Source organism: Strigops habroptila, chromosome 4, assembly GCF_004027225.2.
Source record: "Strigops habroptila isolate Jane chromosome 4, bStrHab1.2.pri, whole genome shotgun sequence".
Taxonomy (NCBI): Eukaryota; Metazoa; Chordata; class Aves; order Psittaciformes; family Psittacidae; genus Strigops; species Strigops habroptila.
In genome coordinates this window covers 82,339,238-82,351,790 of record NC_046358.1, presented here as the reverse complement: position 1 = coordinate 82,351,790, position 12,553 = coordinate 82,339,238, and the positions used below count along the sequence as shown (strand labels likewise).

The 12,553-nt window shown below is 48.5% G+C and overlaps 1 protein-coding gene across 1 annotated transcript; it reads right to left on the bottom strand.

The window, feature by feature from the left end:
- Nucleotides 1-57: 57 nt before the first annotated feature.
- On the bottom strand, nucleotides 58-10,326 carry AP5Z1 (adaptor related protein complex 5 subunit zeta 1). The gene is made up of 17 exons (XM_030483484.2): nucleotides 10,247-10,326; nucleotides 9,672-9,809; nucleotides 9,098-9,284; nucleotides 7,352-7,493; nucleotides 6,173-6,282; nucleotides 5,547-5,715; nucleotides 4,966-5,106; nucleotides 4,550-4,587; nucleotides 4,308-4,470; nucleotides 3,872-4,050; nucleotides 3,233-3,375; nucleotides 2,341-2,490; nucleotides 1,994-2,105; nucleotides 1,513-1,610; nucleotides 1,170-1,302; nucleotides 791-1,005; nucleotides 58-482 (listed from the first exon to the last, which is right to left on the bottom strand). Exons 1-17 carry the CDS (start codon nucleotides 10,285-10,287, stop codon nucleotides 212-214), a joined length of 2,430 nt encoding a protein of 809 aa, XP_030339344.1. The 5' UTR covers nucleotides 10,288-10,326; the 3' UTR covers nucleotides 58-211.
- Nucleotides 10,327-12,553: the final 2,227 nt, after the last annotated feature.

Here is a 12,553-nt window from a genome sequence, read left to right as displayed (position 1 = left end):
CTTAGGAAATAGAAAAGAAAAACATGTTGGGAGAAAAGAAACCCAAACAGCCTCACACACCAGAAGAGCTCAGCTCTACTTATTCCTGTTTTCTTTTTCATTCACAATCACTTGTTCCTCATTTCCAGTGAAGAGCAGGGCCTCAGCCATAGCATCAGCAGTGTCCAGGGAGTTGCAACAGAGGCTGGAGCCTCTCAGAAACCTCATGCCCTCACCGTGGCATGCAGCCAGGAGCTGGCTCTAGGAGATGGGTGACCATCCTCAGGGCAAAAGGGAGGGTGTCATTCACCTCCCTCTGAAACCGTGTACTTCCCGCAGCTGCGGGCGGTGTGAACACAAACTGAGCCACATCTGGCATTTTCAGGAGGTTCATGAGCTCAGTTGTCCGGGTAAGGAGCTCCTCAAGGTCCGCCTCGCAGTACACAGAGGTGACAGCCGGGCTCTGCAAAAATGTCCTCATCTTGGACAGGAACATGGACACTCTGCAGGAGAGAAGGACACAGACATCAGCTGGTAGGACCTTTGCACCCAGTAAGGTCACTACTTAAGCCTGTGTACTCCAAAAGATTGTTGCAGATGAACACAGATGCTACCCAACCCCTCCTCCTGAGGCACAGAACCTTAGCCAGCACAGGAATCCAAACTGTGCTCCCCCACAGCTTGCTTCCTCTATCCTGTTTCAGTTCCATCAGCTGCCAAGCTTGATTATTTAACACTAGCAAACATCTGTGTTTGGACCCATGAGATCTGCACATTTCAGCCCTTAGCCCATCCTGCCATCCATCCTCACCTGGGGATCAAGTCCTGGCTGCGAGCTGCCAATTTGGTCAAGGTGGCCATGAGGACACTGATGGTGCTGGGTGCATAGCGGGGAATGCTGGCCAGTGGTCGGAGCTGGGTGATTTCAAACAGCACAACCTCTAGAGTTTCAAAGAACTGGTTGATCTGTTCCACAGTGCAGCGCTTGTCGTAGGACACAGACATGTACTCTCCAATAGCCCAGACCTGAAGCAAAGGCAGATGTGTTCAGGGCAAGCAGAAGGAAAGGGAATCAAAGCAAATCAGATTAGCTAATACTAGGACAGAAGAGAGGAGGAAAGGGAAGGTGATCAACAGATCACACTGCAGTTTGGAGCAACCTGTGCCAGCAGCAGGCAGGCTCTGCTTACCATGTGAGTGAAGATGGGCTCCTTGTTCTGGACGTTGCTGACCATTCCCGAGAACTCCAGAATCTCCGTGGACACTTCCACGATGAGTGCAGGATGCAGACTGCAAAGCATCACCAGCTGCGAGCTCAGCACCCTGGAGAAGCGAGATGGGCAGAGCTCAGACCACAGGCAAGGTGGTCATCACCAAACCATGGAGCTGCTGGCAGCACCCAGCCCCTGGCACAGTGTCTGCACACTCTGTGCCGCAGCAGGGACTGGACCACAACTGAAAAGGCTCCTGGGCCACCAGGCTGCAGGCAGTGGAAGGGCTGGGAGCTTGTCTGGGCCTCGTGTCCCATCTCACCTGTACACGTCATCTTTAAACGCTGGGATCTCATAGAGCTGGTCACTCCTCTGCAGCAGCAGCACCACCAGCTGGTTTATCAGCGGCCCATCTGCAAACTGACAAACAGCCCTTGTTTCAGCAAGACCAGTGACTTCCAGCAGCCAAAACCCAAACTAACCAGGCATATAAGACAGCCAGCACAGAAACAGCCTGACCTAGCAGGATGGAGCAGTGCACAAAGCCAGTACCAGGCACTCATTCTGCTGCTACCCAACTCTTTTTCAGCTGACTGAGAGAACATCATCTTTTCTGCTTCTCTGGATGAAGTAGCCAGCTCAGTGCTGGTTCATGCCAGTATTAGACCACCCCACTCTCCCCATATGCACCCTTCTGTTGAAGCTGCAGTGTCTTAACTATTTTGCTTCTATGACTGCTCTTCCTGTAATGAGGGATTACCCCCAGCATGACTGGGAACCAAACTCCCCCAAAAAGGGCTTACCTCTGCCACCACCCTGAAAAAGAGCTCCAGTAAAACAGGGACGGTCTCTGAACACTGCACAATCCTTGGGCTGCTGGCCAGGGATCCCAGGAGCTGCCGAAGTGGAATCAACCTGTGGGTAACAGTAGAGTTACCGCTGAAGCTTGCTCCCAGCTACTCTCCTGGCTGCCCTCCTCCAACCCCACAACAAGGTCTTTGAGCGCTTGGCAAAGCTAACACAGGGAAGACCAAATCCATCTCACCCCAGCTGAGAGTGGCCACACCTTTTCCATCAATCCCAGTGCTGCCTCCCAGAGCAGGAAGGCTAAACCAAACCCTGGTGGCAGTCTCCTACAGCAGCCTCCCACCTCTCTGGGGCATCCTCAGAAGTAGAACTGGTGCGGAGAAGATACTGGAACATGCTTTTGTAGAGAGGATGGCGATAGGCTTCAATACAGTTTGCTGGCTTCACAGATGGATTGCTGGCAGCCTTCTTGGAGGTAGGAAGAGCAGTTGACCTAGCAAGAGGCACACAAAGAATGTGCTGCATTATGAGAATAGAAAAGGACACAGCTGGAAACCTGTAGAATGGAATAATCCCCTTTCCACTGAAAAAGGGACAGCAAATTGGTCTAATCCAGGCCTTCTGGAGCCCAGAGAACCTGGATGACAGAAAATTATGAGCTCAGACAATAGTTCCAGAATTGCTTCTGTATCACTCCTGGGAAAGAGGAAACGATGCTCTGTATCCCTCACTCATCAAAGCCCACCAACATCTTGCCTCTAGGATGAATTTAAGCACACCAGAAAGAGCCAGTTTCAGTCCTATCCCATCTTCCTGGAGACTCAAAGTTTCTAATAATTCTTCCTCAGGAAGAAACCTCTGTACACCTCCAGGAGATGAAAGCCAGAAAAGAGGGGTATGAGCATGGAGGAAAGAGCAGGTAGCCCACACCTCTGTGTTGAGGTGGTGGCTCATGGCAGACACTCCTGCATGTGGCAACTGTTTGGAGCTAGATACGGAGAGGGGAATGTACTGAAGTGTAAGAGCCAGTCACCTTCTCTTCCCATGCACTGCACATTACTAGGAAAACCAGGCTGACATCTGTGCAGCTTTGTGTTAACCTGACTGTAGCAGATGCCTCTCATTCTGTGACAGCAGCAGCCAGAGGGCAGCTGAGACTCACAGAAATGCATACTAGACTATGGCCACCATCAAACCCCTGATTAGCAAGTGAGAGGAACAGAAGGTAGCATTACCTCAGCTGGATGTCCAGAGCTGCTGTCAAACAGGGCAGGTCAAGTAGCAAATGGAAGATCTCAATGGCTGTGCCTGCGTCCAGCAGAAACGGGAGAAGATCCACAAACTCTGAGATAAGGGGTGGGCTGTTCCATGCCAGGAACTGCAAGGAACAAGCACAAACTGCTGCATTATCCATTCTACTCCAGCACACACCCAGATGATTCTCACACTGTGACTGAAATGGACAGGGAAGGGAAAGTCACTTCTTAAAAGCAAAACCAGAGAAGTCTGAGGGTTTGGTCAAGACCTGGGGGCTGCTGGAAGCTCAATATAGACATCTGACAGCTGGTTTAGTGGCTGGCAAGCTGCAACTTATTAAAGGTTTCCAGAAACAAAGTGCTGTGTCTTAACTGTGTTCACTGCTTTCCAACCCTCAGGCAGTAATACTAACACAGACTCTCCTCTACTGGTAGTGCTAATCACACCCAGAACCCTCTTTCCTCTTCAAACTCACACTTTATAACAGTCCTTGTGTGTGCTCTCCCTAGCACTGCCATGGAGGCACATGTAGAGGTCTGGGGTGCAAACAGAAAGTTCCGGGGCACAGAAAGGAACACGCAACAGGCTCTCTCCTACGCTGCTCCAGCAAGCTGTACCTTGAAGAGATTTGGGAAGCTCTGCTTGAATATGCTGGAGGTCTCAGTGAAGAGCTTGTTATTGTCTTTGCAGAACTGGACAAATTCGAAGGCCAGTGATGGGTTGTGGAAATGCTGAGCTGGGATATCAGTGAATAAATGTTTGTAGATTGCATCGGAGTCCACAGTTGCCATTTCACCTGGGAGAACACAGCACGTTGCTGAACACAGCCCACCCAGCAGCCCTGCCAACAAGGGCTGCAGGGGCTAAGCTAAATCTGGATTATGTTTTTCTAAAGAGCACAGGACACCCCAGCTCCTGGGTCTCCTGGAGTAGGATCATCCACCCCAGAGTACAGCCAAGGCTCTGGCAGCCAGCAAACTGCCAGGAGAAAAGGCTGTGCTAAGAGTATGCAAAAGTAGATCATGGAGGAGAGGGTGAGTGCTGATGACTTACTGTGGTTCAGGAAGAACTGGGCAATGGGCAGTAGTGCTCTTGCATAAGTGGCATCCCCACAGATTCTGCCATGCAGGGTTTTCAGGAAGGAGGTTGCACGGTACACGTAGGAGGAGTCCTGTTTGCAGATGATGTCCATGATTGCCACTGCTTCAATGAGACACTGCAGGAGAACAGAGAGTCACATCAGAGTGGGAGAAGCCAAGACTCTCAGAGCTTCAGCCCCACCTCTGTGTACTTACAGCTTTCTGTAGGTCTCCATCATCTTTCTTCAGGGGTCCTGCCAGAGAAAGAAGTCCAAGTTAAACTTTGAGTCCAAACAGGGACATTAGGCTGCCAGTTTGAGCACTAACCCAGATTTTAGGACAGTTGGGAACACATACTAATCCCGATTCCAGGCTAATGAGAACCAGGTTCCACAGCCTGCCCTGCAAACCAAGGGTAGGAGGCAGAACACGGCCATTGCCTCCAAATCCTTCCCAACACTCCAGTTCAGGGCTGGTCAATGACTTTCACCAGCAGCTGCAACAGGTCCTATGCCTACGGCCTGACTGTGGAGTTTAGGGAGTGAGATCCCAGCCTAAAGAGGCAGTGAACCAGAAACACTTTCAGCAATACTACCAAGAAAACTCCAAGGAGGATTCATGGCAAGACTCACGCCGGTTGCTCTGCTCAATCAGCCGCTGGCAGTACTCAAAGGCTTTCTCCCTCAGATGCTCCTTTGGGGGAAGCAGGTGACCAGATGTGGATGTAGCTGAGACCACGGACATAACAGAGTTGTCCATTCCTGATTTGTCATCTACAGAATCAAGGTTACCACATATCAGCTCATGTCATGGGCAATGTAACCCACACAACTGCTCAGTAACAGCAAGGGAGCTGTCAGTCCTCGGGTGCACTACAAAGAAAAGAAGGCTGGAGAAGAAGGAAGTGTTACAAGAACACTAGGAAATACTGTCTCCAACTACCCAGGCCTTTTTCTCAGGGACCCACAGAGTTTTGCCTGACACCAGGGGATTCACTGAACAAGTAATTCCTCATGACGGGTCAGTAAGAATCAGCCAGAAGGTTTTGTTATATTCCTTCCCAAAGTTTCCCTGCTCCTAGTCCATGAGCTCTAAACTCTTGCCCCTATTCCTGCCACTTGCTGGGTTGCTGGTGCAGCCACCTAATCATCACAGAGCACGCACCCTTCTTGAGGGGGCAACCCAGAGTGGCCTGCAGCCCTTCAGCTCATACCTGAATTAGGGGTCTTCAACTTCTTGCCCCCATAGCACAGCAGCCACTTCCGCAGCATGGAGAAGGCTTGCATGTTGAGCCACTGGTCCTGTGTGTGGCACTGACCCACTGAGAGCACTGTGAAGAAGTCTGTGGCAACAGCACCATCCACCTCTGTGACAGGACCAGGCTGTGAGAAAAGATGCAGCAGGTCAGATGCCCAGGGAAAGGCTAAGTGAGAAGGGAGGGAAAACTCTACTGAGCCCATGGAGACAGGTCACCCCTGTTTATATGTCCTCTGGGACCTGCAGGGGGGCAGTTATTCAGAGAGAGGAAAGCCAGCTCTGTTGGATCCTTTCCCCAGCTGAACTGCTCCAAACTCTCCACCTCTGTCTGACCCAGGCCTTGTTTGCAATCAGCTTTTATTCCAAGTTAATGATCACTAAAAGACTTTCCGCTTAAAACTACTTCAAGGATCAAAGCTCTGGCTCTACAGCAGAACTCCTAAATCTTGGAGCTATAAATCCCTCTAGTTTGCTTTCCTTTGTGTCTTCGCATTCCTAGGTTACCATTTCCCAAAAGAAGATGATTCTGGGAACCTGAAACAGCAGGTAACTAACAAATGCCCTAGCGAGATGATCACTTACCTGTCTGCTTCTGGGACTGAAGAAGCCTCCAGAGGACTGAGTGACTCCTTGCTGAATACTCGCATGCCTCAGCCAGTCTGCCATCTTTTTACTGACTACATTGGTCTGCTCTGTACAGGGAAAGTCACAGGGTCATTGCTAGATCAGGCAGAGAAGCAGAGTCTGCCACCCCTCAACTGCTGTGCTTCTCCTCCAGCCTAGACCGCTGTCTCTCTGCCCCAGCTAAGAAATTGGTACCCCAAGGTGGATGCCCTGTAGTCCTCCTCATACTACTTCAGTATCACTCACACTCATTTCAGAGCCCTGTGTCTTTTTCTAACTCCTAGACAGTGGGTCAGTCTCATTATTGTTTTGCCTGTTTCCTCAGACAAAAAGTCAAGGAGTGATCGCTGGAATCAAGGACTTCTGGTACTAGATGAGTCAAGAGGCACTTGTTCCTTTGTCTCCACCCACATGCTATTAGGAGGAAGGTGCAAAAATACTGTCAAATCTATTCAGGCAGTGGCTGGCTTCAGCTCTGCAGACAAAGGCAGAAATCCCTCACAGAGAACACACAGGAGCTAAGGTAGGTAATCCTGCCGGCTCAGCCAGCCCACACCCCCTGGCCCAGCATCCTCCCCAGAACTGCTCCTGCATACTGCAGGACATACACAAATCTCACAGGAAACACCCAGAAACAGACACTTACTCACAACACAGTTCCTCACCATTTTACACCTGGAATGCTCTCATATAGCTTACTCATCAGGGCACATCGTTCACCACTACCCATACAGCCCTGCCTCTCTTATGAAGAATACCCCTACTTGTTTTTGCTGTTCTCTCGAACAGATACACAGGCACATCTCTGTTTCTATCTCTTACTTTGCTTCAGGATAGCTACAGTTTCACACTCCTACTGCATCTGGAGACCTTAGCTAGGGTATGTGTTACTGTGACACAAATCCATGCAGAAGAGAGACTCTGGCCTCCAGAAGGAGCCAAAGCAGCTGAAGGCCCAGTTCCATTTTTGCGTGGTAGAATGTATCTTGCCCAGTAAGTTCACTTTCCTTGTGGCAGAGATGTCACTTTTAACAGCAGTTTCCATGTCCTACTCCTAGCCAAAGACTTCAGTGAGCCTTCTAATCACTATACAGGTCACAACCAAGATGGTCATCTCAGCCCCTCCTATATATTTACCTTCAGTTAGGGATTCTGGTGAAAGACTGATGACATTTGACAGGACAGGAAGAAGGTACCGAGCACTCTGACCCTCAGGCAGTCTTCCTTCAAGGACTTTCACAACACACTGTCCCACAGCAGACACAACCTTCTTATTTGCCTTAAAAATAAAGCAGAGGTAGAGCTGGGCAGATAATCTTCTACTAGTGCAATATCATCCAGACTTTTCCATCAGGCATCAATACCAATGTCAAACATCAAAAGAACTTACAGCACAGGCTATTCTACTACATTTTAGAGAGATCTTCTGCAATATGAATTCACAATTCCCATGAGGGAAGAGTACTTTGATGGAGGAACAGCTTTGTGGACAACCATCACCTTAAGTGGAAATTAACAACTGCAATGGGTATCTTCAATTTAAACACTATGATCCACCAATTCTAGAGCAGTTCTAGCAGTAACTACTACTCACATGGTCAGTCTGCTGCTTCAATTGTTAATTTAGAGATTTCTGAATAGAAAATTGACTGGTTTATCATGGTCTAGGACTCTCTGGTTAGTCCATACCCTCACAATGTAGAAAATAAAGCAGCTTCCTCTTTTAGAGGCTGTTATAGCTGTGGCTGTAACTACCAGAGGCTGTGTTTTGTGGAAAGCCAACAGCTTTACAAAAAGAACATGAGCTTTGCAGAGCCAAGGGGGGCAGAGGGGCAAAGACAAGGAGGATGATTTCCATCCAAAGCAGTGACAAACAAAAACATGCAGAAGATGTTTTTAAAGGCTCTGTTGAAGTGTGGCTGCTTTCATGAATGAGGCTGCTGCTCACTGCACCCCATGCTACAGAAGTGACACTGAAATGGCTAAAATACACTAAGTTTTAGTAACATTAAAAATCGATGAAAACCCCTTCATGATTTTAGTTGTAATCTAACAAAAATTAACACCCAGGGTATGATTTTACATTGTAGAACTGCAGGACAAGCTCGAGGCTGGATATGAGAGAGGTGCTTTGTAAGGCAGCACATATGTCACTGTTTTCTCTTCCTATGTTTTCATTTCCTCCAGCTAAGTAAGACTCAGAGGAGTAATCTGAAACATAGAAGGCACTTCTAAGCACACACTGAAACTCAGAATGAGAAAGTGCAGAAAAATATTTTACCCTTATTAGGCACAATAATAGCAAAAGAAGAAGTAGAAGGGAAAAAAAAGTTTCCAGCTTATTCCCCAGAGGGCAGTCGGTGCAGGCAGCGCTCAAAACAGGAAGGTCCTCATGTTTTCTTCCCCACGGAAAGCCTAGATCTTTGAAGGGCTATCCACGTTTATAGCCCTACATGTTTTATAGTTTCTATGTATATATTTTTACCTTTCATGAAAGCCAGTACCATGAAAAGCAGTAGTAATAAATTCACTCTCAAGTCTTTTGCCCTACAGTTTCAGGCAGCCCTGACTTGAAGTCTATTATAGCAGCTAGCACTAAAGTGGTCCTTTTTGCTGTCAGTTAGTTACAAGCCTGCGAGGTCCTCAGACTCTACACACCACAATTTTCAGTGATTGTTATCAGATATTAAATGCAAAAATTTGCCGTTTTTCCCTACACAAAGCAGAAAAATTAGTTTTTTGAAATGGACATGTAAATGCTTCTGCTTTTTCCTAGACCCTTCCAATTGATTTTTCACTCTCATTGAGCTCAGCAAACAGGGAGCAATCAGAAAGCAAGTCCCTACTGACAAAGGAAGATTTCTGCCTTGGCAGGTGATTTACCTGAGCCAAAAGGACAGAGGATACCAGGCTCAGGAGCTTTGCATCTTGAATCTTATCACAGGACAGGATCAGCTCATTGCAAGGTGACATCTCTCTCAGGATGGCAGCACATAGCACCTGAATCTGCGCAGGGCTCTTGGATGAACACAGCACTGTCCGCAATAGTTCCATAAACTTGCCATCTAGCCTGCAAGAGGAACACAGTAAAGCATCACTGCAAGGCAAGAAAAGATTCAGATGTTTATTTCCTTCTTATTCTTGGTCTTGGTATGATCTTCCTTGACACTGACCCTGCCTAATGCCAAATTATCACCTTCACTTCTGAATTTTGCTCCTTAGCATAGCTTAGAAGAGCTCAGTGACACAAACTTTTGTTATGGCAAAAGGAGATAGGCAGCTTCTGCTTAACAATGAGGGGAAAAAAGCCAAAGAGGGACTTTACACTTATATCAAACTCAGTGTTTCCAAAACAGTGTGACTTTTTAAAGCACTAAGCTTCCCCCCTCCCTTTCTTTCTGTCAATAAAGTAACACGTTGCTTCTTGCGACCATCAAACGAGACACAAACCACTCACTTGCGGGGGTACTTGGTGGCGGCGACGGTGAGGTGCAGCCTCTGCAGGCAGTCCGCGGCCTCAGCGCCCAGCTCCGGGCCCTGCAGGAGGGCGGCGACGCGGGAGGCGAATCTCCGCAGCTCTTCCTCCTGGATCTCCCTGTCGGGGGCAGCAGCCATGGGGACACCGGCCAATTCCCGGCTCTCCTCGGAAGCCTCGGGTGCATCCTCCCGCCGCTGTGAGGCAGCGCCGGGGCCCGGCTCCCCCCTTCACCCTGGCCCCGGCATCTCCAGCAGCACCCCAGCCCGCCCCAAGGGAGCCCTGCGCCCTCCCTGGTACCTCAGCACTCCACCGGTACCTCAGCACCCCGCCGGGCTGTCAGCATCCCCCCGGTACCTCAGCACCCCCCGGGCTGTCAGCATCCCCCAGGTACCTCAGCACTACCGGTACATCAGCACCCCCCCAGCACCTCGGCACCCCCCGGTTCCTCGGCACCCCCCGGCACCTCAGCACCCCCGGTACCTCCGCACCCCCCGGCACCTCAGCACCCCCCCGGTACCTCAGCACCCCCGGGGCTGTCAGCACCCCCCCGGTACCTCGCCTGCTTGAGGAAGCTCTCGGCCGCCGCCGTGAACATGCCGGATGCTCCGCAGCTCCGTCCGCCTCGGTACGCGGCCAAAGCGTTCCCCCGGGGGCGGGAGGTCCGGCCGGGCCGGCTCCGGGGGGGACGTGGCTGCTGCTGCACAAAGATTCCGCCTGGCGAAGGTTCCGGTAGGGCTAGGGTATGGCTGGTGATAGCCCTGGGGAAAGAGGGCCGGATCCTGCCCGCAAAGAGGAGGGAAGAAGAAGTAATGGAAAAGTTCTCTCTAGTGGCTGTTCATTGAGTATTCTGCTATTATTGTCCACTTCAGGAATCAGAGGTGAAGTTTGGCTCTCAGGCCATCCCGCACAGGATGAGAGAGAGCAGCTCTCAGGACTCAGACCCATGGGAACCATCGCTGCATGGCAGATACAGGGCAGAATTTGGGTTTGTAAGAGCATGATGATAAAAAAAATGCCCTATTAACCTTTCCTGCCAGCCCTTTAAAATAGGATGCTTCCCAAAAAGGGGTAGAGGTGCTAAAAACAGCTGCTCAGCAGGTGGCCTCCAGCTTCCAAAAGCTTAAAAAGACATTAATATTTCCCCAATTAGAACTATCTCTGCTCCTGACTGCTAATAAGCCTGAAGCTCCCATCACTGAGCTGTGCATCACCCCGCAGAGAGGAGATGCCACAGGAGGGAGCTTGGAACTTTGCCTTCTGCTACTTCCCTGCCCTATGGCTGCCCTGGCATTACAGTTCATTAGCAGTATGCCTGAATCTTTGCTATACTGTGTCCAATTTTATTATTATTTTTAAACATTAGACAAATACAGGTACTTTGTGTCAACTGAAGTCTTAAAAAATATTCCATTTCAAAGCTCAGAATGACTTAGTTTAGTCAAAATAAACCCTGAACTTAAACAGTAGCTCCATTATAGGAGGGAAAACCTAGCTATAACGTAGGTGGATAAAGACCTACTTTCTAACCTTATATGCTTAGGTGAAACGATTATTATAAATTACAGGGAAACACACTGAAATAGTTTATCTTACAAAATAATAATGTTTCAGTTCATGACAAAATGAAAGCTACAGCTGGAGGAATCGTTTATAATCCCCAGGGGAAGCATTATGGATCTCAAACACACACAGCTACATACTCTGCTGCAAGTTAATAGCTTCCCAAATAACCATCAAGGGAGCGAAAGTAGGATATCTGTGAACTCTAAAACCAGTGCAAGGTGTCCAAACATACACTTTCTTCCTACAGCATTTAATGAAAATAATAAAAGGACAAGAAAAATAGTGAAACACTCTTGTTTCCTCACATAGTGGGAAGGGAAAGTAGGTTGTACAGCACAGACTGGCGCAGGAATCCTAACCCCCCCTATGACAGTGTGCTGGAAGGATGCAGATCTGTCACTCAAAAGCAGCAAGGAATTTCAGGGCATTTTCTCTTTCATATATAATTTTATTTCTGGTTATAGAAACAAATGCTAAGAGGAGAAGCAACATTCCCCAACCACATACATCAAATGAAGGTAACAGAACAGTTAAAATAAATGAAAAAAAAAAAAAAAAAAAAAATAGAAATTTAAAACTTTGTTATAGCTTTAAAATATTAACGTTCTTGATACATTAGAAATCACATTCAGATCTCAAATTACTTAAAAAAAAAAAAAAGTATGGCTCCATATCAAAACCAAACAAAACCACTTGTATCCCATTTGATGTGGAAATGCAGGTCCTGCTCCTCGGATGCTTGTATTTACCATCTCCTCTGGTAAGCAGCAGCCTCCTTGGCACGACCAGGACACTCTCCCAGCCCTTGCGGGAGCCACGGTCTGCCCGTGCAGTTAAAGCATCTCACAGGAGCAGCGCTGCAACACGGCCAGATCAAGATGATGAACTTCACATCCACTGCCCCAGATGGAGCTTTCCACCTTGGGATACACACCTGCTTTGTGAAAAGCACTGATAATGAAAACAAGTCACATAAAAATACTTTGATATCAGCTGTAAAAAGAACCCCAAAAAACCCTTAACATCTGGCTGGAGGTGTCTTGTACAGGCAACACCAGGAACTGAAATGCAAGCATGGCTTTAGTCCCCCCATCCATTCCCTGTCTTTAAGTGCCAAACCAAGGTGAAAGGGGCAAGGCTCCTCCACATCTCTGTAACAAAACACTTCTGTCAAGCCACTGAGGTATTTCAGGTACTTGTCTCACTGCAGCCTTCCCCTAAGGACTCAGTGGGAACGTGTATCTGCAGAACAGGGGGATTCAGGTTTTTCTGATTTATTTAAGCAAATATTCAGAGTT

Excerpts from the sequence above, each read along its gene's own strand:
- AP5Z1 (XM_030483484.2), bottom strand. The coding sequence starts at position 10,287 with ATGTTCACGGCGGCGGCCGAGAGCTTCCTCAAGCAGGCGAG. Across the intron at positions 5,716-6,172 it reads TCAGTCCCAGAAGCAGACAG|CCTGGTCCTGTCACAGAGGT; the intron begins GTAAGTGATCAT and ends CTTTTCTCACAG. Across the intron at positions 5,107-5,546 it reads GTTGAAGACCCCTAATTCAG|ATGACAAATCAGGAATGGAC; the intron begins GTATGAGCTGAA and ends TTGATTCTGTAG.